Source organism: Silene latifolia, chromosome 3, assembly GCF_048544455.1.
Source record: "Silene latifolia isolate original U9 population chromosome 3, ASM4854445v1, whole genome shotgun sequence".
Classification (NCBI taxonomy): domain Eukaryota; kingdom Viridiplantae; phylum Streptophyta; class Magnoliopsida; order Caryophyllales; family Caryophyllaceae; genus Silene; species Silene latifolia.
Window position 1 is genome coordinate 58,452,375 of NC_133528.1, and position 24,497 is coordinate 58,476,871.

The 24,497-nt window shown below is 35.5% G+C and overlaps 1 protein-coding gene across 1 annotated transcript; it reads left to right on the top strand.

Annotated features, from left to right (window-relative positions):
* Positions 1 to 2,693: 2,693 nt before the first annotated feature.
* LOC141646106 (uncharacterized) lies at positions 2,694 to 4,190 on the top strand. Its single transcript, XM_074454161.1, has 2 exons — positions 2,694 to 3,785; positions 3,927 to 4,190. Exons 1-2 carry the CDS (start codon positions 2,735 to 2,737, stop codon positions 4,028 to 4,030), a joined length of 1,155 nt encoding a protein of 384 aa, XP_074310262.1. The 5' UTR covers positions 2,694 to 2,734; the 3' UTR covers positions 4,031 to 4,190.
* The last annotated feature ends 20,307 nt before the right edge of the window (positions 4,191 to 24,497 follow it).

The following is a 24,497-nucleotide window of genomic DNA, read 5'->3' on the forward strand; positions in this document are numbered from 1 at the left end:
TACGAGAGTCATTCTAGAGATAGGATGCTAAAGAGGGACAATTTCCTTATATTTAGTACCTATGTCAAACGCTGCTTTGTGCTTCGATTTGACCGAGGTATAAAGTGGATTTCGAACGGGTTCCAAGCATCCCACAAATGCTTGGTGGCGACTCTGAACATCTCTAATCGTTTAAAGACCATTACCGAGACGAAATCGACCGATCTAAAACGATCCGGTCGAAAGCATTTTTACGCCGCCGAGCGTGGCTTTCAAAAGACCGCTGCATGTCCACAGATCAAAGTGGGCTCGCATGTGGGCCGCATCCACAATCCTTCCTCGTACTCCCACTCAATCCCATGTCCTTCTCTGCTTGCACAAGCAGAGAATGGAGCTCATGTAAACATTTTCTCATGTTTATCATATTATAATTTACCCTAAATTGGGTAAATCCTTTGACGTGAGAGAGAGAGTGGAGCACTCGGTCCACCACAAGCTCGTCAGGAATCTTACATCCCAACCTCTCTAGAGTTTCCACGTACTCAATCATTTTAAGTACGTGTGAACTCACAGGTTGACCATCTTTGAGGTTAGCTTCAAAGAAACGAACTGCGGTGTCATACTGAAGTATCCTCGGGGCTTGAGAAAACATAGTAGAAAGCCTCGAGAATACTTCATATGCATTGCGGAACATGACACATTACCTTTGTAAAGCAGGATCCATTGAAAAAAATCAAAACAATTTTTATTGTAGCAGATTCCTTTTGATAATCATTAAAAGTCTCCCTTACATCGGCAGTAGCCCTAGAATTAGGCGAAGGAGGAGAGGGATCGGCAAGGTAGCGTAATTTCCCATCACCTGCGGCAACTAATCGAAGTTGTTCCTCCCAATCTTTAAAATTACTACCGTCAGCTTTTAATACATATTTGTCCATAAAAGAACGAAGCCATGAATTTTTAGCTATTGTGACGGTTTGACTAGAAGAAGCCATCGTGATTACTACAAAGGAAATGAAAGGAAAATTAACATTTATCGTTTAAACATTTTACTTGTAAAACTATTTTATCAAGTTCTCATTTATATAATGATCTCACACTGAATTATATAAATGATTCCAAGATCCATCTTTATATAAACACGGGCACGGTGGACTTATTCAACCCATTTTTATATAAATTTGGTGAGTCAACAATTTTGACTGATTCTACTATTAGAATTCTTGGTCAACGGATTTTCTTAAAATCCATCTTTTAGCCCCAGAAATAAATATGGGCATGGTGGACCGATTCAATCCATATTTATCCTGTTGAGTCCAACCAATTTTCACGCGTAATAACTTTTATTACCCTACTTACCCAACGTAAAAAGAGTGTACCTCGGTGATCCGTACCTACCTCTAATGAAGAAGGGATTCATAGGTGCTATTATTTGGTAAGGCTAATCTCAATTTTCAAACAAAGGTGAGAGATCTTATCAATTTAATTGTCTATCACTTTTAAGTGAACAAAATTGGTGAATGTTAAACAATTAAATCGATAACAACGAAAATTAAAATATGTAGTGACGATTTGGCATAAATGCATTAATAATAAGACAACAAATCCTAATATGGCCACCTAGTTAATCTAATTAACTTAAACTATTACACTTCGGAAACCAACTCCTTGGTCCCGTGAGTCTTCATAAAATTGGCCTCCTTCTTTAGGATTTCGGAACGCCTTTCCGAAAACACCGTCTTCATGAAAACTCCGTCTTTAGATCCTTCATTTAACTACTAATAATTAAATTACATAGCAATTTCCTATTATAAAATTTGTAATAAAAATAAAATAAAAACTACTCCCTCCCAGTCGTCATAATGTTCCCCTTTGGGAATGGCACGATACTTAAGAAAAGTGAATATAAAATAATAAAGGACAAAGGTGGGGTTTGTTGGTAGGAGAGAGAGAAGAATAGTTAGTAGTTAAATAAAGTAATGATCTTTGGTAATTGTTCCCTCCAAAAGGTTAACACAAAACTGCACATGCTTAATTAAATTGCTAAACCGTCTTATCTATATTAAGACTAACAACTGATTATAGCTAATTATTGTACAAAACTTGGTTGTTTAACAACCATTACATACGGAGACATGCCTCCGTTTACCAATAATACTACGTACAGTATTAATAAAATCAAATTACACATGATTAGTACCGGATTACTAAACAAAATACAGAAATTTTTTTTAAAAAAAAAAAAAAAAAAAACGAGAAGTAGGTGATCAGAGGACTTCAGTAATCAGGGTATGGATTTCTCCTATCTTGGCAGGCAATTAGGTTGTCCTTGAACCAAAAACCAAAGTGTCAAAGTCTTAATCCATCAAAGCAAGTTGCCTCACATATGAAAATTTGGCACCAAATTCAAATTAGGAGCCAAATATCACAAACATTTCAGTTTTGCGCCCAAATTTACTCTAAAACAGTGTGCAAAGTTCATGGGTATATAATTGGAGATGCTGAGATCATTTAGCCTCATTTATTTGTGTAGAGCCAAAACAATCCTTTCTAACAAAAAACATTCTCACTAAATGCTCAATAAAGACTGCCAAAAATGAAAAAACCAAATCTAGATAACTTGGAAAGAGAAAGAATCTGTCATCTTTTACTAGAAAAAACCAATGATGGAAAACTAAAACATGGGGCAATGATTGAAGTTGCAGCACAGTTTGGCGTATGCAGAAAAACAGTTACCAAACTTTGGAAACAGGCTAAGATGCAACATGCAGCAGGTCATGGGATCAGTGTAAATAGCAAGCTCAAAGGAAGACAAATGCCAAAAAGAAAGGTGTTTGACACGAATAAACTAGAGAGCATTGAGTTACTAAAGAGGACAACTCAGGAAGGAGTAAGCAAAGGGATGGGTGTTAGTCAATCAACAGTGAGCAGATGGGTCAAGGCAGATCTCATAGATTCACATACAAATGCAATCAAGCCTCTTTTATCAGATAAGAACAAACTTGAACGATTAATTTATTGTCTTTCACACCTTCATTATGATAAACACACAAAACAGTTTATTTTCAAGGATCAAAGTAATGTGATTCACATAGATGAAAAATGGTTTTTTATTACAAAACCAAGTCAAAGGTTTTATGTAGGAAAAAAAGAAAGGAGACCTTTTAGATGTACCCAATCAAAAAGATTCATAACTAAGGTTATGTTTATGTGTGCGGTATCAAGACCTAAATATGCTGAAAATAAAGAAGTAATTTGTGATGGCAAAATTGGTATATGGCCATTTGTAATGGAGGTACCAGCTAAGAGGAAATCAAAAAACAGAACTGCAGGCACATTAGAAACAAAGAATATAGAGTCAATAACTAAGAAAGTAACAAAAGAAATGTTGATTTCTAATGTGCTGCCTGCTATTAAGGCTAAATGGCAGGATAATACTAGTAAGAATGTTCTGATACAGCAAGATAATGCAAGACCCCATATAACTAACATGGATGAAGATTTTACAAGGCATGCTAATGAAGATGGGTGGAACATTCAACTAACTTGTCAGCCTCCAAATTCTCCAGACTTAAATGTTCTTGATTTGGGGTTTTTCAGAGCCATTCAGGCACTTCAGCAAAAGGAAAAAGCAAACACACTCCAGCAACTTGTTGACAATGTTATGCAAGCTTATGAACAGTTAGAAGCAATTAAACTTAACTATGTGTTCATTACTTTGCAGGCATGTATGATGGAGATAATGCAACTCAAAGGTGGGATTGACTATCCTATACCTCATATGCACAAATCAAAACTAGCAGCACAAGGTTTATTACCTGAATATCTAAATGCTAACACAGAACTGGTGAAAAATTGCATACAATATGTAACAAATCTTGGTCATGCAAGTAGTATAAGTGAACTCGTAGATGAAATTAATAGTGCAGAAAATGAATTGGAACTAACAGAGCATGCAGGTTGCAGTAATGACCCAACAGGCCAAACTGAAGTTGTTGGTAACATTACTGTAAATGAAGGGAACATTAGTGCAGAACCAAGAATGATAGACTGAAGGACAAAATACTCAGCTTTTTGAAGATAGGCAGATGAATGCATTCAGAGTAAACAACAATGAATGATAAATCAGAATCAGGCAAGTCAACTTTTTGAAGACAACAAACTGAATGCAATCAGTGTACAAGCATGTAGAGCAGAAAAACAGATGTATGCAGACATGCAATTTATGTACCCTTTTGAACTTTGCACAAGTTTTTAATTTTTTTTGGGCAGTTAATGTAAACTGAAGTAGTTAAATGGCAAATGTGCTATGGCAGTAAAACTTCAACATCATTCAGTTTCAAGTTAAGATAACCACAGATCACAATCCATGCATAGCCTGCATCACAATTTCTTATGGTGGCGTAATGCATGGATTGTCATCATTTTGCTCTCAAATTATCATTGAGCATCGAAAAAAAGGAGTTCTTCTAATCCATAATAGTTTATTAACATCATTAGTCCATTAAACCTAATTTAAAAGATAAAAACAATAAATCAGGAGAAGAATGAGTGATAAAATTAAACCTCCCATCGTATTCGCCTTCCAGATCAGGCAGAAACATACTCGAAAACTGAGAATCAGGGACAAACGAATCAAGTTCCCCATAGGTGTCAGGAACAACATCACAAGAGTCGAAAATGGGTTGACTGTAACCACCAACATCAACAAAATCCTCATGCATGACTTCATCTCCCTTCACACCCTCGTCATCTTCACTTTCAATGGCAAACATAGGATCAATTTTCGCCATCTGAGTCAAAACCAAACGACGGTACTCCGGGCTTTCACGCCTTTCCCTCAAAATCTTCATCCTTCTCTCAACATCAACACTCATAAAGGATGCCATCACTTCCCTCCCTTTCTCAAACTCGGTCTTCCTCTTCTGACCCCCACAATCATCATCAATCTCAACAACATCAACGGAGTTGTTGAACAAACAAGGACCGTCATCAAAATCATCATCAACATACCTCAGATCTGGAGCACAGTTGAAAAAAAATTCAAATTTATGGCGATTTAGAAAAAAATCCATTGACATATTGAATTATTGAGAGACGATTTTAATTGTAGATTGACAGAGAATTAGATAGAGAAGATTTTAGTGAAGATTGACAGAGAATTAGATAGAGAAAGGGAAAAGAGAGTGGCGGAAGAGAGTGGCGGAAGAGAGAGAGGGTGAGATTAGGGTTTAGGTGATTAGGGCCTTAAATATGGCGGGTACAATTAGGGTTATGGATAAATGGGCTGGATTAGTTAATGGGTTAGTATTAGTGTTAATTGGGTGGGTTAATAAGGTGGGTTATTGTTTGGGTTAGTAAATAAAGTGTAGGTATAAATTGTAAAAATAAGAAAGAAGTAAGGGTAGGATGGTAATTGTATAGATGAAAAAGTTACTAAAAAAGGAAAGGGGAACATTACCTGAATAATCCGTTTCAGGAAAGAGGGAACATTATAACGACTGGGAGGGAGTATTAATTAATTACAAATTGGGCGATGCGAAATCGCAATTAATTACAAAACAAGTCGATATTCCCTTACATTACGGGAAATACCAACTTCTACCTTTGGCCATATTAGGTAAAAATTACATAATTAAAATACTAAAAAAACATTAATCCATATGAATTATAAAGATGCATTATGTAAAATGTCATGCCAAATCGTCTAACTTACCAACAACGATCATTTGAGCTTGCTTTGACGGAATTTTTACCAATAAAAATCCATAATCAATTCTTAAAATAATTTTAAGATTTACTTATCATACTAATCTGGTCTAATATCAAAATAATTATTCTCACAAATTATCTTGAATTTATATGGGATTAAAACATAAATTATAACAAAAAGACATAATAATTCACAATTATTATGGAAAAATTACACTTAATTAAAATATTTGTGGAAAAATAAATTTTAAGGTTTTGTACATTCTGGCCTTTCACCAAAATGACATGCATGTAAAAAATTTTGGTTTTGAAATTTATTTAAAATAATTTCACAATTTACTCGGTAAAACGGCAATTTTTACGATTTAATTCTAAATCAAATCATAAAAATTGAAACGACTTTGAAATAAAATTTTGTACATTTTGGAAAAATTTCCAGGAGCTAAAAATCCAAAAATTTCGAGCCCTAAAATTAAATCAATATTTATTTGTGAAACAACCCTTATTTACCATTTTTTATCAAATAAAAATTAATAAACTACCTAAATTAATCACATTAATTTAAATTTTATATTTTTCTCATAAATAGAACATGCATGTGGTTATTTATAAACAAAAATATGCATAAAAGTAACAAGCAACATAATTTAATTAACTCTTAATTAATTTTAGTGCATTTTAACTCAATTTTATGCCATTTTAAGTCATAAAAAGTGATTAAATATTACAAAAAATAATATTTTCATTCCATATCATTTTAAGACCATATTATATACATGAAAGACTATATTTTGTGATAAAACTAATTTTAACAAAAAAATATCAAATTTTATTAATTTACCTCATAAACTCATAAAATCGTCTTATGACTACATGCATGTATGTAACAATGCTCTGATACCACTTGTTAGTTATTTAGACCATATAAAACTCATCTTATGATAATAAAATTACTAACTAATTTTATAAGATGGTCTAAAACTACATGCATGCAAAGATTTTAAGACGAAAATTCCTTACATCTGTTGTTAGGCAAAATGGGCACTACTAGGTCTCCTACCTAAGTAGTTCTTGAGCTTATTGTGAATGGATTTTTTTTGGTGTAAACCATCCGGTAATCCGAACCACATTGGGCCGACTAATCCGGATTTCGGGGCTTGTCCAAGGATTACGGTATTTAAACCCCTCCCAATCGCAGTTGTGGGGGTTCGATCCGCAGACCTCCCTACCAAGCGCAACCCCATGCTACCACTGCGCCAACCAACCATTGGTAGCTTATTGTGAATGGATGATCCTCCAATATTACCAAACCACCAAGAAGATGGTCTCCTTTAAGATGCACCCAAGAGTTCACCCAAAGCTTACTACAAATAATATTAACTAGATATTATTTGAGTATTATGTATGTATATTTGATATACTAATTAATATTATTACCTTGATAATATTATTAGTCTACTTTTATATGTGTTTTAATATAAAAGGATGAACAAAATAAGAAGAAAAATATGGTCTATTGATAATGTATATGAACCATCCACAACAAGCACACAAAAACCAATTTTTCTTCAAATTTTTAACCTTAGAAATGATGGAATGACTTGGGTATTTATAGGCATGTAAATGTAAACAATTCACATACAAATGCTAGTGGGAGTTGCCTACTTTTTTCACTTACAATGAGTGTATTAGTAGGTGTTAAAATCTGTCCAAATGGACCCCTCCGGGTCCATTTTAATATTTGACATTTACCCCACAAATGCTCATAAGTCTTATATTTAATTATTTGACATAATTAATATTAATTTGATTATTTAACAATTAAATAATACTAATTAATAACTAATAACCACTTAAGCATTAAGTAAATATTGGACTATTTTATCAATATAAAATGTATCTTATAAACCCTTATTAGCTAATTTTACATCCTCTTGTAAATTTAAATAGCTAATTACCTCCACCTCAAAACTTATACACATATCGTATAAAATTAATTAATTAACAATTAATTAATAAATTCTAATTTTTATTTGTTAATTAATTATCACATAATTTAAATAATAAATCCTCTTAGCCCGAGTTCGTAACCCGTCATCAAATAATACATTCACACGACTAATTAAAAGTCAAATAATACAAGGAATTAATTATCTCATATCTCATACAAAAAATTAATTCATTCAATTTGGGCGTCATCCTATAGGTGTGACCTAAAGGGATCAGTTGATCACCGCCGTCACACGACAGTAATATCAAACTCTAGTCAGCCGAGCGTTACCGATTCACGTTGATCAACTGACAAATATATTAAATAAGTCCCTTATATTCCTTATACGAGATTTAATATGTAAACGCACTATTGCGGAGGACACTACTCCAACAGGAAGCCCTTTAATCGGACACCTAATCCCGCCCACGTTAGCGACCTCTACTGATTGATCGTGGTTGTTTAAGTGCAAGATTTGATAAAACGGTTTAAATGCATGAATGCGCATCCAAAAGTTTAACCTATCATGTGAAAGTTTACTAAGTCGGTTTGTTTATCCACATAGCATGAAAATGATGTCGAGTTGGATTTAGATTGATTTGCATGTGAAAACGGAAATTAAACATCCATTTACCAAATTCGGGTTATGGTGCTTAACACGATCCATTTATTTTAAAATGGTGTGTTTAAAAGATAAAGTATAAAATGTAAGCTTGTCAATCTGATCCGTCATGTATTCGGATTAACTGTAATCGGGATCGTCCTAGACAAGTGCTAAAAACGAGGCAGACCAGTGTCAGGCAGCCCCATTAGGGCGCGAGCCTATTGGCGAGGGAAGGGGATCTGCTCAGGTTTTGAAAGATGGAAATAGGCAGGCCTTTGGGGCACGAGCCATGGGGCGAGCCAAGAGGTGCCTCTTGTTTGTTAAAAAGGTTGTTTAAAACCGTATTTTTGATGAATGATTGCAAATGTTGTTTGCATGACTCGGAATAATTACTATTATGTTAGTAATATTCGTTGTCGGATTTGCAAGTTTGAAAAGCATAGTTTACAAATAAAAATGTAAAATGTGTGTGTTTAACCGTTTTGCCACCGCACTCGAATTAAATGGACATGGCATATATATTAGCCAAGGATGACATATGATATGGTCAAGACAAAGATGAAATAAAATGAAATAAAAGTGAAATGAAAATGTTTGATTTGAACTAATTATGTTAAGTTCATTTCTTTGTAATTAGTCAAGTTTATCATCGTACTCGGGTTAAAATCCGACATGGTATGTAGAACCAAGGATGATTATGAATTATGACTAATATGTTTGCAAGTGTAAATAAATGAGAAAAATGGTAAATAAAAGAAAAGGGTGTTAAAATACCCATTAAAATGTAATTAACCAATAATATCATCGAGTCACGTAATAAGCCGTCATGGTATAGGGAGCCAAGGATGATTTTTGTAATGGTCAAAATATTTGTCATAAAAATGAATTAAAATGGTAAAAACCGTAAAACGAAAGAAGTAATAATAAAAGAAAGTGTTGAAGGAAAGACGAACTCAAACACATTTGAGTCTGACCTGGACACCCACAAGAGGCGCGAGCCTCCCTGCATAGCAAGGAGCTTCTGTCTCAGGCCAAAACTCGGTTTTGGCTTGTCTAACCTATATTTGAATCGTGTAATGCATTGTTCATGCTCTTAAACTCATAAAAAAAGTAGAGACATGAAATAAGTGACATATTTACACCCTCAAACTTACGTGTATTGATGTTTGCAAGGTAGACGACTTTAGAGACGGTTTTCTCGTAGCGACTACTCATGATCAAAGAAATTTAAAAGAGTGCCTTAAAAAAGGATTTTGTTTTGAAAATGAGTTGAAAATATGTTAATTAAAACATATTGATTGATGAATTGAGTTGGTCAAATGGGTCGGTCGAATGCACGGCGACGGTACCAAAAAAAATGTGTAAGGCTTGTGTTTTCGATCGGTAGGTCGAAAATACGTGTCGATTTTGTGACTTAGGAAGTCGAGTCTTGAATTTTAAGAGAGAGGTGAGGGGCGGACACTCGCGTGAAGATTATGGTGTGTGAAGGGTGGTATTTATAGAGAAATGTGGGGTGGTAGGTCGTTTGAGTTTGCTTAGAGGCTAAGCAGATGGCTCCTTTAGGCGCGAGGCACCTAGTGATTGAAAGGGTTGTACTGTCCCTTTCAGAAATTTGGATTTTCCATTTGTTCTAACCAATGTTTTGTTGGTTGTGATTTGTGGTCTTGTGTGATTGCTTAGCCGTGTAAGCTTATTCTTGGGTATTATTTGGGGTAGGTATTTTGTGTCCTGGACTCGGGTTTGACCCGTGTGAGTCGGGATTTGAATTTCGAGTCGCTTTTTGGCCCGACGTCGGTTTAGACTCTAAATAGGGTCATTTTAATGGAAATGACATGATATAGACATTCATGGCATCATTTTCAACATTCGAGATTTGGTTTGACTCGGGTTGACTCAGGTTGACTCGAGTTGCTGGTTTCTGAGTCGGTTTTGGGTCCGAAGACGGTTTTAACTCTAAATAGTGTTATTTTAATGCACATGAAGTTATAAAACCATTTATGAAATCATTTTTCATATCCGAGTAGTGAATTAAACCGTTTCATGTATAGCCAATCCACGCACGCATATCAAAAACACGTTATAGTCCGATCATCATGGGGTGGTTTTTGGAAGATGCAGATACTGGGTATCTACAGAGCCCCCACTTTGACTGAGACTTGGACGAGGAGAAAGTCAAAGTATGGCCTCTGGGTCAATCAAATATTATAACCTGAAGACCATTGCAACGTCGAGGCGACTCAAAAGGGTTTCAGCCAAGGACCTGCCGTCGGGAAGGGCGACGTCGAGGCGACTCGGGGATTTGAGTCAAGGACCTGTCGTCGGGAACATTTTAGAGTCATTCGACTTCCGATTCGGGTTGTTTAATGTCCATTAGACTAGTATAAAGGCTCGCCAGCCATAAGAAGGAGTCATACCTAAGGCATCTTCGGGATACGTCCGTGAATTGTTTGCGCGCAAAGGCTCGCCAGCCATGTCGAAGGTGCGTTTTGAGGCTCGCCAGCCATAGAAAGGAGTCATACCTGAGGCGTCTTCTGGATATGTCCTTGAATTTCTTCTTGTGTGCGTGCATAGGCTCGCCAGCTATGTTGAATGTGCGTTTTGAGGCTCGCCAGCCATGGGAAGGTGGTGCGTTTTGTGGCTCGCCAGCCATGGGAAGGTGGTGCATTTTGAGGCTCGCTAGCCATGGATGGTCGAATGATCGACTGAGTGAAATAGCTTGAAACATCGGGCTTGTTTCAATATATTGTCTGGTAATGACTTCCAACCAGGTTGACGTTGAGAGGTTCGGCTAGAGAGCAATGAACTCCAAGTTGCTGGGGTCCTAAATGAACTCCGTGGGGATAAATCATCTAAGCAAGGTTCTCTTGGAAAACCATTTAGGGATAGCGCTACGTCATAGGATCATGAATGATGTTGTAAGGATCTTTGAAAGACCTGGGTGACTTCCATTTGAAAATCGGCACTCGCTGGGGAGTTAGAAACTTCTCAGGACTCGCCGGGGATATGAGTTGCTGCTCGTTGGGGGGTAGCGTCTGCCATGTAATCGACGCGGTTAAAGCTCTTGGACTTGACGGGTCGGCGTTTTTTGGGAAGAACCCAATACTCAGTTGGAGTGCGTTTGTCTTCTCAAGATTACGTGCATGGTTAGTGACCACACAAATCCGCAGTCGCCTAGACAAGAACGTTGAATGCAAGCATATAAGCACGTAAGCACATAAGCATGTGAGCAAATAGCATATAATCATCTAGCATGTAATATCTTACGCGAGGGGAGATAGAAGTTTCGAATGTTGTGAAGCTTAAAAGCTGTTAAGAGTTGGAATTTGTTTCTCGTAGATTCGTGATTTGACATATCGGAGACACGTGACTGTTACGACATTGACGCATACGGACGTATATTGACAGACCAACAAACAGACAGTCGTGAATGTGATATAAACTCGGTATCGACACGACACGGGGGTGACTCCGACAGACTTTGCACATGTAAGTGCAATTCCTAGCCAAGAAAGGGTGACAGCGCGTATCAAATCCCTGAGGTAGAAGGTCCGCTTGGCTAGGGAACATGAATTGATTATCTTATCCAGACATCTTTGCCTCCGTTTGCTTGTTTGAGATCCCTTCTCGAGTTTTGATGATTCGGAGAGCGGAACCAAGACCTTGTCATCGTCCGAACTGAGCACTAGGCGATGGGCGGTTTTATTTTGGACTGTAGTTGAGACTCAAAAGATGTTTGAGGTTAAAGGACGGGTGGCGTCTTGAAAGAGAAGCGCCCAGAGTGAGAAGATGGGAATTTGGCAAAAGGAGGAATGGGTGACGTCCTAAGGAAGAAGCCCCCAGTAAAGAGGAATTAGATTAATTTCTACAGTTGGGTGGGCTACTTTTGAGGATTGATGCTGATGGTTGAGATTAAAAGGGGTATGCGGTTGTGTCCTGGTTGGGGGACTGCCTACGTATTCGCGTGTTTGCAAAATCAAACCAAATCGTAGTTTTGCTGGGTGTGAATTGAATGTGTGTGGGGGTGTGGTTGTGTCCTCGTAATAGGACTGCCTACGTATTCACGTGTTTGCGAAATCAAACCAGATCGCAGTTCTGAGTGTGTATTGATAATTGGTTTTGAGGTGTATGGTTGTGTCCTTGAAGGACTGCCTACGTATTCACGTGAAGTGAAATCAAACCAGGTCGTAGTTCTGAATGTGTGCCTAAGCGAGCTGTTAGGACCTTAAAGTATGAGGGTTACGACGGTAAATGCCGTTTGGTGACTCGAAAATTGATTTGAGAGAATTCTTCCTTGATCATGAATCGAAGAGGTATAATTTTTGAAAATGTTCATTATCATGTGAGCACACTAAAAAGTGGACCCTAAGGGTAAATTGAGTATGTCGCATTCTCGGTAGCAACGCATTCGAGGACTATGTATCTGGGTCAGGGCGAAAATGGCTTCGACATTATGGAATGTGGAGCTTGGTAATAATTGGTTTGTTTGACAGATAAAAATCTGGAGCTTAGGGTCACGACGGTAATATCCGTTGGGTGACTCGAAAGTTGATTGGAGAGAATTCCCTCTTGATCATGAATCAAAAAGGCATGTTTTGTGAAAATGTTTCTTGTTACGTGAGCACACTAAAAAGTGGACTCTAAGAATGAAATGGGCATATCCCATTCTAGGGAGCAATGATTTTTGAAGACTCTGTATCTGGATGAGGGTGAAAATGTTTTCGACATTATGGAATGTGAAGCCTGGTAATAATAGGTTTGTTTGACATATAAAAATATGGAGTTTGTATTTTGTGGTGTTTAGGCCGATGGGTTACGGCTTGTAACGTGGTGAGGAATGGGGTCTCACGCTTGATGTGGCCTGAGCACGAAATGGTTGGTAAACAATGTGGGGGTAAGGTTCCCATGTCTGGACCTTAAAGGTTAAGGTGTGATATTATGAGCTTGAGGGGAATCCTCGGAAGCCTAGATAGTTCTCCCTATAACAGTCTCTAGAAGGACTTAGGGTGAAGCAGTGTTAGTTGTGGTCTTGAGGGGAATCCCCATGATCCTAGATAGGTCTCCCTATGACAGTCTCTGGAAGGACTTAAGGGTGAAGAAAGGTCCACTAGTAGAAAAAGGCTCTATTGCGTCTATTGAATTACGTCGGTTCTATAAAAAACGACGCAAAAAGTAATTACTTTTGGCGGGAAGCATTTTTTGCCCTTTAGTTAAGCTATTTGTGTAACAACCCCGGATTTAATAATACAAATAAACTAGATAAATATTGAGTTTTATATTAGTAAATGTCCATGGTGGCGGAAACACCATGACAATAAATCCGAGTGCTACCAAAATAGATAAGGTAATAGTTAACTACGCATACAACTACTCTCGGGAATGAAAACCCGTCCAAAATAAAAACAACAAGGTTTGATTATTAAACACTTTAATTATTATTTATTATCTCTCTCTCAAAACCCATCCATGACCAAGAAGCACATCAACCTGAAAAAATTATCAACAACCACCGTCAGTGGGGAGTAACTAGGAGTCCTCCCAGCCATGACTTAAGAAAAATCAGGCAACAGTTATGAGCAAATAATAAGAGACAACATATAATCCATTTAGAATATGAAAACATGTGAACTTCATAGTAATTAAATATCAAAGTATATAATCACCAATGAGTGAGTAATGACAAGCCATAAAAGTGATACCACGAGATTATTTAAAATGTGTCACTAACTTACAAATTACTCACACGATTATAAGGAATACTGTGAAAACATGGCCATAATAAAACAGAATAATAAAAATTTACCTGAATGGCATAAGACATGTGTAATGACAACGAAAAGTGATGTAAACATCCAAAACTTGGACCATAAATACATAGAATAACACGAGACAAGAACGAGCACCGTTTAGGGCCAATAACCTGAAACCCTAAACCTTAGTGTCAATAACCTGACACCAAAATAACCCTACGGCGGGACACATAACCGTGAACCCATGTCTAAGACTGGCCAGACTCTCGAGGGACATAATGTCTAGTTAAGGCGTAAATGTGCGGACCCTTAACCAGTCAAGGCGTAAAAGTGCAGATCCTTGACCCCCAAACGACATATCCATAGACTCATAAGAGTATGCAAAAAGGACAGTCAACCCATAGCAGGCCAATAACCCGAAACCATGCCAGAGTACTAGGTAGGCCAATAACCTGAAACCTACGCAGTTTGGTATTGCTCATATCAAGTAGACCAATAACCTGAAATCTACTCGATATCTTATACTTTAGCTAAACCATATATAAAATGGTACAAGGTCCAAAAGATAACAAATGTGCACCATGAATAACCTCATGTTAACATGCCAAAATGCTCATAACTGAGCAATAAATAATATTAAATGAAATACAATAATGGTAATCAAAGCAAGAGTATAATTTCAACTTTTTCAATATAAAACAAGAGACATTCATGTCAATATATAATTTCCAAAAGGCAATATCACAAAAAGTGTATACATGACATTTACCACAGTAGAAGTAACAATCAATTGTTAACAAATACACTATTGTAATCTCACATTATAAACATAGTTATGGAGAATATATTTACAAGACATGATACCATCAAATATGTTATTAGTTATTTCCTTAACAAACATTTATTAAATTCGTTAATTAAACATCTATTAATTCTAAACAATTAAACAAACGTTATATTCTAACCATTAAAAATTACTATACATTTTAGTGAGTTATAAATTCAATAAAAACAGTACCTAATAAATTATTTAATAATGTTTCACATATTTAAGATAAAATTAGCATTTAATAGGCGATTTCATGCATAAATAAAGAAATAAATAAGAAAATTGTGTCACGACCATTAATAATTTATTTTACATTAGTATCAGACAGAATATACATAAAAATAAATTGTAAATATTTTATTTATATTTATTTATTATTCTAACACAATTAAACCTTATTTATGGACTAATTAGTTATAAAATTAAAAAGTAATTATACAAATTACAAAATGGACATAAAAAACTGTAATACACTAAAATAAGTCATATTATGATAAAACATTCAATTTTAACATTTATTTATATATTTTACATATTTACTTGAGATTAATTGCATAAAACACGAATATATATTAAATAAGAGCAATAATAATTATAAAAATAAAATAATCAATTTAAATACTATATAAATTATAATAGGCCAGATTAAAATTAATGAAGTAAATTTTTAGAAATTATTTTATGTTTTATATATTTATTAGACGATTATCACATAAAACCGTGATTAAATATCAAATAACAACAAATAAATATATGATAATTATAGAACTAAAATAATCACATGCAAACTCATAAATAATGATAATAAATCAGAATATAATCAAAAATATAATTTTTATAATCATCCGTATATTTTACATATTAGTTAGATTGTTAAACCACATAAAAATACAAATAAATCATAGAAAATATTTAAATAAGTATATATTCATCACAAAATAATGAAAACTACTATTTATTATATAAATCATGAATCTAATATATTTCCATGATTTTAAACATCATATATATTATCAATCTTATTATAACCTCATAAAAGCACTTGAAATTCAAAAATCATAGAAAGGAGAAAACCTAGTTACCTTGATAGAGATTATTACTAGTAAATAGGTAGGATATTATAATAAGATTAACCCAAATAATCTCCCTCAACCAATGTATCTTCCTCACCTCCTTGAACAAACATAAGAATTAAAACAAATAATTAAATACTACTCTAAATAAACTAGTACAAGAATGACAATTAAATAATTACCTACACTTACAAATGAGCAAGATGAAAGAGATGTGAGAATGAAAGAAACAAAGGTTGGAAATGGATGTTGAAAGCTACGGCCAAATGAAGGATTTTAGAGAGGAAATTTTGTAGAATGATTATGTCTAACTTGTAGGTAATAGGAAACTAATAAAGAGTGAGTGGTAGAAATGATTAAGGCTAGTCTTTAGGCTATTACTCTAGGTAAAAGAGTGAGTGGTAGAAATGATTAAGGCTAGTCTTTAGGCTATTACTCTAGGTAAATTAGTCACATGCCTAAGAGGGTAGGCCTTGGACTCCTAGGAAATAAAGATCAAGTTGTCAACTTGACATGTGCCTAGGTGATGAGGTAAATGATAAATCAAGATGAAAAGAGGAATAACGAGTGTGGGTCTTGTTCGCGGATTTCTGCGATAGCCTTTCGTATTTCGGGCATAATTTTCTCTGCCGAATTCTGATTGAGGTGTTTTCAGTGACGTTGGAAAGCTAAGAGAAATATCTAGAACTTTCATTTTACGACCAAGAGCTAAATCTGTCTTTAAAATATCATAAAATTAGCATCAAAGACGAAGTAGTTATTCGTCGGCATAAGGAGTGTAAGTTTAGGATGGTTATTTGGATATCATTGTCGAAAAATAATAGATTTTAAAGGATAAAATTTTATTGTGAATCATTCTTATTATTTAAAAATATGAGTTTTATTATTTAGGATGACGTGGAAATTGCGGGGTGTTACAACCCTACCCCCTTAAGAAACGTTTCGTCCTCGAAACTTGAAATAAAAGGGTTACCCAAAACAAATATTTGCGGATATCTCTCCCGCATAGATTCTTCAGTTTCCCATGTAGCCTCTTCAAACTTTTGGCTGCGCCACAAAACCTTTACCAGGGGAACGACCTTATTCCTTAGGGTCTTATCTTTCCTATCTAGGATACGTACTGTTGCTCCTCATAAGTGAGGTTTGCTTCCACCTCGACCACATCTGACTGAAGTATGTGGGAGGGGTGACTACGATACCTCCTTAATTGAGACACATGAGAGACATTATGAACCTTAGATAAATTTGGGGGTAACGCTAACTTATAAGCCACCTCTCCAATCCGCTCAAGTACCTCATAAGGTCCAACAAACTTTGGGCTCAAATTTCCCTTAATACCAAATCTCTTCACCTCTTTCATAGGTGACACCTTCAAGAATACCTTGTCTCCAACTTGGTACTCAATCGGCCTTCGACGCAAATCGGCATACGACTTTTGTCGGTCCCTAGCCGCCTTCATCTTTTCCCGAATTAGCTTAACTTGCTCAGTGGATCTTGAATCAGTTCGGGTCCAAGAACCGTAGCTTCACTTATATCATCCCAACACAACGTGATTCGGCATTGTCTCCCATATAAAACCTCAAAAGGCGCCATCATAATACTGGAGTGAAAACTGTTATTGTAAGAGAACTCAACCAAGGGAAGACTTTTCTCCTAACCGGCTTGAAACTCTAATGCACAAGCTCAAGGCATATCCTCTAACGTTTGAATAGTACGCTTCGTCTGTCCATCTATAGAGGCATGAAATGCCGTACTCAACTTTAGCTTACTACCCAAAGCCTCCTGAAGTTTCCTCCAAAAATGCGAACAAAATCGTGGGTCACGATCGGAAACTATATCTTTCGGAACATCATGTAATCTAATAACTTCTCTTTGGTATGCCACCGCCATCTCATCCAAACTCCACGTTTCTTTCATTGGAATGAAATGAGCTACTTTAGTCAACCAATCAACAACAACCCAAATGGCATTCTTTCCTGTCGGCGTCCTTGACAAGCCTATCACAAAGTCCATGGAAATTGAATCCTATTTCCACACTGTTATTTTCAACGGCTGTAAAAGACCACCGGGTCTTTGATGTTCAAACTTCACCTTTTGACAAGTGAGGCATTTGGCCACAAAATCAGCGATCTCTCTTTTTATATTAAGCCACCAAAATAATTTCTTCAAATCTTTATACATCTTATCCCCACCCTGGTGAACAGAGAGTATGGTGTACTATGAGCCTCTTGCATAATATTTCTTTTGAGCACATCACAGTTAGGAACAGACCATCTCCCATGAAATCTTAAACTCCCATCTGCCCAAATCTTGAAGTCCTTAGCTTCTCCAGCCTTGGCAGGCAAACCTTCGAGTATTACATCCTCTCATTGCTTCACTCGAATCTCATGATAGACATTGCACTCAAGTTGGCACTCCCTTGACGGACCACTTCCAAATTCAGCTTTTGAATTTCACGGCAAAGTTCATTAAGCAACACTAAAGCCACGTTTAGCGTGTGTTTTTCCTTCCTAATTAATACATCAGCCACCACATTGGCCTTAACTTCATGATACTGTAGCTGAAAGTTATAATCATTGATCAACTTTAACCATCTCCTTTACCTCGCATTTAGATCCCTTTGTGTGAAAATGTATTTTAGCTTTTGTGATCTGTATAAAAGTTACATAAAACTCCATAAAGGTAGTGTCTCCAAATCTCGAGAGCAAAAACTACAGCTGGCAACTCGAGATCGTGAGTCGGATAGTTCTTTTCATTTTCCTTTAGTTGCCTCGACGCATAAGCCACAACCTTTCCATTCTGCATTAGCACACAACCTAGTCCATTCTTTGACGCGTCACTATAAACATCAAATCTGACGCCTTTCTCGGGTAATGTTAGAATTGGTGCTGATGTCAATCTCCTCTTCAGCTCTTGAAACACCTCTTCGCAGGCACTAGACCACGCAAATTTTGATTCCTTCTTTAGTGAAGAAGTCATTGGTTTTGCCACCTTAGAAAAATCGTTAATTAACCTACGGTAGTAGCCTGCCAAACCCAAGAAAATTCTAATCTCACTCACATTCTCAGGGCTTTCCAAATCCACTACTGCTTGAACTTTAGCTGGATCGACACTGGTGCCCTCACCAGAAATGACATGTCCTAAAAATGCAATTTCCTTAAGCCAAAATTCGCATTTCGAAAACTTTGCAAGCCATTTTTCATTCCTTAGAGTCTCCAATACCAAACAAAGATGTTACTCATGTTCATCCTCATTCTGTGAATAAATCAGATTATCATCTAGGAACACAACTACACATTTATCCAAATACTCGTGGAAAGTCATGTTCATCTGAATCCATGAACACGACTAGGGCATATCCACCTTTTATTCCCCAGGCATGTGAGTCGCCACGAACAACTTCTCTAGTTCACGTATCCAACTCTCTAGGATGACTGGGTCGATGACTCCCATGAAGACCGGAGGTTGGTGGTGATTGAAACGCTAAAAAAAACACATCTCCCCCTATCATTCGGTTGGGCATTGAGCTCCTTCTCCAGTAATTTCAATAAAGCCGTTTCAATAAAAAAGTCCTCTCATTTTCGCCATTACCATGGTTATTTTCATGCCGGGTGTTCATCTTCAAAAAAACAATTAGATAACTCACGTGGTAGAACCCTAACTACCACTAGCAAGCAACTACTCAGCCACAAGTAACAAATAAGCAAGAAAATACTCATATGTAACTAAGAGACCCATAATATAAACATAAACAGAGTCCTTACTTATTTCTACCCCACTCTCTTTTAGTCATAATTAATCTTTGTTTAAGTCTTATTTCAATCAGAGAGTGTTGGGAGCGTTCTGTCTCTGATACCAACTGTAACAACCCCGGATTTAATAATACAAATAAACTAGATAAATATTGCGTTTTATATTAATAAAAGTCCATGGTGGCGGAAACACCATGACAATAAATCCGAGTGCTACCAAAATAGATAAGGTAATAGTTAACTACGCATACAACTACTCCCGGGAATGAAAACCCGTCCAAAATAAAAACAACAAGGTTTGATTATTAAACACTTTAATTATTATTTATTATCTCTCTCTCAAAACCCATCCATGACCAAGAAGCACATCAACCTGAAAAAAATATCAACAACCACCATCAGTGGGGAGTAACTAGGAGTCCTCCCAGCCATGACTTAAGAAAAATCAGGCAACAGTTATGAGCAAATAATAAGAGACAACATATAATCCATTTAGAATATGAAAACATGTGAACTTCATAGTAATTAAATATCAAAGTATATAATCACCAATGAGTGAGTAATGACAAGCCATAAAAGTGATACCACGTGATTATTTAAAATGTGTCACCAACTTACAAATTTCATATTACTCACACGATTATAAAGAATACTGTGAAAACATGGCCATAATAAAACAGAATAATAAAAATTTACCTGAATGGCATAAGACATGTGTAATGACAACGAAAAGTGATGTAAACATTCAAAACTTGGACTAGAAATACATAGAATAACACGAGACAAGAACGAGCACCGTCTAGGGCCAATAACCTGATACCCTAAACGTTAGTGTCAATAACCTGACACCAAAATAACCCTACGACGGGACACATAACCGTGAACCCAAGTCTAAGACTGACCAGACTCTCGAGGGACATAATGTCTAGTTAAGGCGTAAATATGCGGACACTTAACCAGTCAAGGCATAAAAGTGCGGACCCTTGACCCCCAAACGATATATCCATAGACTCATAAGAGTATCCAAAAAGGACGGTCAACCCATAGTAGGCCAATAACCTGAAACCATGCCAGGGTACTAGGTAGGCCAATAACCTGAAACCTACCCAGTTTGGTATTTCTCATCTCAAGTAGATTAATAACCTGCAATCTACTCGATATCTTATACTCTAGCTAAACCATATATAAAATGGAACAAGGTCCAAAAGATAACAAATGTGCACCATGGATAACCTCATGTTAACATGCCAAAATGCTCATAACTGAGCGATAAATAATATTAAATGAAATTAAATAATGGTACTCAAAGCTAGAGTATAGTTTCAACTTTTCCAATATAAAACAAGAGACACTCATGTCAATATATAATTTCCAAAAGGCAATATCACAAAAAGTGTATACATGACATTTACCATAGTAGAAGTAACAATCAATTCTTAACAAATACACTATTGTAATCTCACATTATAAACCAGGGTTACCGGATTCACAATTCGTTCAATTCGCTTTCTTAATTCTAATTCGTGATTCGCTCAATTTAGCGAATTACATTATTTTAAAATTCGGTAATTCGTCGAATCCAATTCGCAAAAGGATTATCCTTTTATATTAACAAAGCTAAGAAAAAATAACCTTCCTGTCAGAAATCAAAATCAAATTAAAGCTAAATCTACAAATCTACAATAGTGAATCAAATTATTGTGCTTGGCTTCAAAATTCAAACTTCAAACTTCAAAATAACCAAGTATCTTGTCTATACTTCAATTTTTCCTCATTTTTTTTGGTTTTTAGCATAATCATATAATTCGCTCATCGCAGCGAATAATTCGCGAATTGGGACGAATTAGGATGAAAATGAATTGCGAATTAATTCGTTCGAATTAATTCGCAATTCGGAGGGGGGACGAGCGAATTAGGTAACCCTGTTATAAACATAGTTATGGAGAATATATTTACAAGACATGATACCATCAAATATGTTATTAGTTATTTCCTTAACAAACATTTATTAAATTCATTAATTAAACATCTATTAATTCTAAACAATTAAACAAAAGTTATATTCTACCCATGAAAAATTATTAGACATTTTAGTGAGTTATAAATTCAATAAAAACAGTACCTAATAAATTACTTAATAATGTTTTACATATTTAACATAAAATTATCATTTAATAGGCGATTTCATGCATAAATAAAGAAATAAATAAGGAAAATTGTGTCACGACCATTAATAATTTATTTTACATTAGTATCAAACAGAATATGCATAAAAATATATTTTAAATATTTTATTTATATTTATTTATTATTCTAACACAATTAAACCTTATTTATGGACTAATTAGTTATAAAATTCAAAAGTAATTATACAAATTACAAAGTGGACATAAAAAACTTTAATACACTAAAATAAGTCATATTATGATAAAACATTCAATTTTAACATTTATTTATATATTTTACATATTTACTTGAGATTAATTGCATAAAACACGAATATATATTAAATAAGAGCAATAATAATTATAAAAATAAAAAAATAAATTTAAATACTATATAAATTATAATGGGCCAGATTAAAATTAATGAAGTAAATTTTTAGAAATTATTTTATGTTTTATATATTTATTAGACGATTATCACATAAAACCGTGATTAAATATCATATAACAACAAATAAATATATGATAATTATAGAACTAAAATAATCACATGCAAACTCATAAATAATGATAATAAATGAGAATATAATCAAAAATATAATTTTTATAATCATCCATATATTTTACATATTGGTTAGATTGTTAAATCACATAAAAATACAAATAAATCATAGAAAACATTTAAATAAGTATATATTCACCACAAAATAATGAAAACTACTATTTATTATATAAATCATGAATCTCATATATTTCCATGATTTTAAACATCATATATATTATCAATCTTATTATAACCTCATAAAAGCACTTGAAATTCAAAAATCATAGAAAGGAGAAAACCTAGTTACCTTGATAGAGATTATACTAGTAAATAGGTAGGATATTGTAATAATATTAACCCAAATGATCTCCCTCAACCAAGGTATCTTGCTCACCTCCTTGAACAAACATAAGAATTAAAACAAATAATTAAATACTACTCTAAATAAACTAGTACAAGAATGACAATTAAATAATTACCTACACTTACAAATGAGCAAGATGAAAGAGATGTGAGAATGAAAGAAACAAAGGTTGGAAATGGATGTTGAAAGCTACGGCCAAGTGAAGGATTTTAGAGAGGAAATTTTGTAGAATGATTATGTCTAACTTGTAGGTAATAGGAAACTAACAAAGAGTGAGTGGTAGAAATGATTAAGGCTAGTCTTTAGGCTATTACTCTAGGTAAATTAGTATCATGCCTAAGAGGGTAGGCCTTGGGCTCCATGGGAAAAAAGATCAAGCTGTCAACTTACCATATGCCTAGGTGATGAGGTAAATGATAAATCAAGGTGAAAAGAGGAATAACGAGTGTGGGTCTTGTTCGCGGATTTCTGCGATAGCCTTTTGTATTTCGGTCATAATTTTCTCTATAGAACTCCGATTGAGGTGTTTTCAATGGCGTTGGAAAGCTAAGAGAAATATCTACAACTTTCATTTTACAACCAAGAGTTAAATATGTGTTTAAAATATCATAAAATTAGCATCAACGACGAAGTAGTTATTCGTCGGCATAAGGAGTGTAAGTTTAGGATGGGTATTTGGATATCATTGTCGAAAAATAATAGATTTTAAAGGATAAAATTTTATTGTGAATCATTCTTATTATGTAAAAATATGAGTTTTATTATTCAGGATGACGTGGAAATTGCGGGGTGTTACAACCCTACCTCCTTAAGAAAAGTTTCGTCCTCGAAACTTGAAATAAAAGCGTTACCCAAAACGAATAGTTGCGGATATCTCTCCCACATACAAGTGGTATCAGAGCAACCCTGCGACCGTGTGGTGATCGGAGGCAGTTCTTATACGCTCCTGGAGGCAGTGGTTATACGCTCTATTGTGATCACACACCTAGCGGGGGAGGATCTGGGTTAGCGGTTATGCTCCCAGACGCAACGAGGACGTTGCGTTCTTCAAGTGGAGGTGACTGTAACACCCCGCGGTAATTGAAGAGTTCCAGTGATAGGCTCATATCAACAAAGTGCACTTTCTTTTATGGTCATCCATACGAAGGAACTCCAAAGTTAAGCGTGCTTGACTGGAAGTAGTCTTAGGATGGGTGACCTCCTGGGAAGGTTTCCGGGATGCACATGAGTGAGGACAAAATGCGCTATAAAGGACCGTGTTGATCTGTGAGCCATGTACACAGCTTGGTGAGCTATCATAAGTGACCGCTCCCGACCCGGTTTGGGCCGGGGTGTTACAATTTGCGTCAGTTCTATAAATAAACCGACGTAATAATTGCGTCGGTTTTGTGCAAAACTGACGTATTTGATCAAATACATCAGTTGTGTTCTTTAACCGATGCATTTGATAATATGTTTTTGCGTCATTTGTAATTAAAACTGATGCAATTGATATTTAATAATAAAAAAAACACTCAGTCATACGGAGTATACAATGATATTGTCATACATCCTCTCTCAAAACTTGACCTATTACTTTCATCACCAAACCTTATTTTTGCTACTTCTCGATCGTCCCACCACCACCACTACCAATGTCCCCTACTGCTTTAGACTTCCGCTTCATCGATCTCCCTTGTCTGGCCTCTCAACCACTCAACGCTCGTTTGCCACCACAGGTTCCTTTTACTTGTGATTTTTT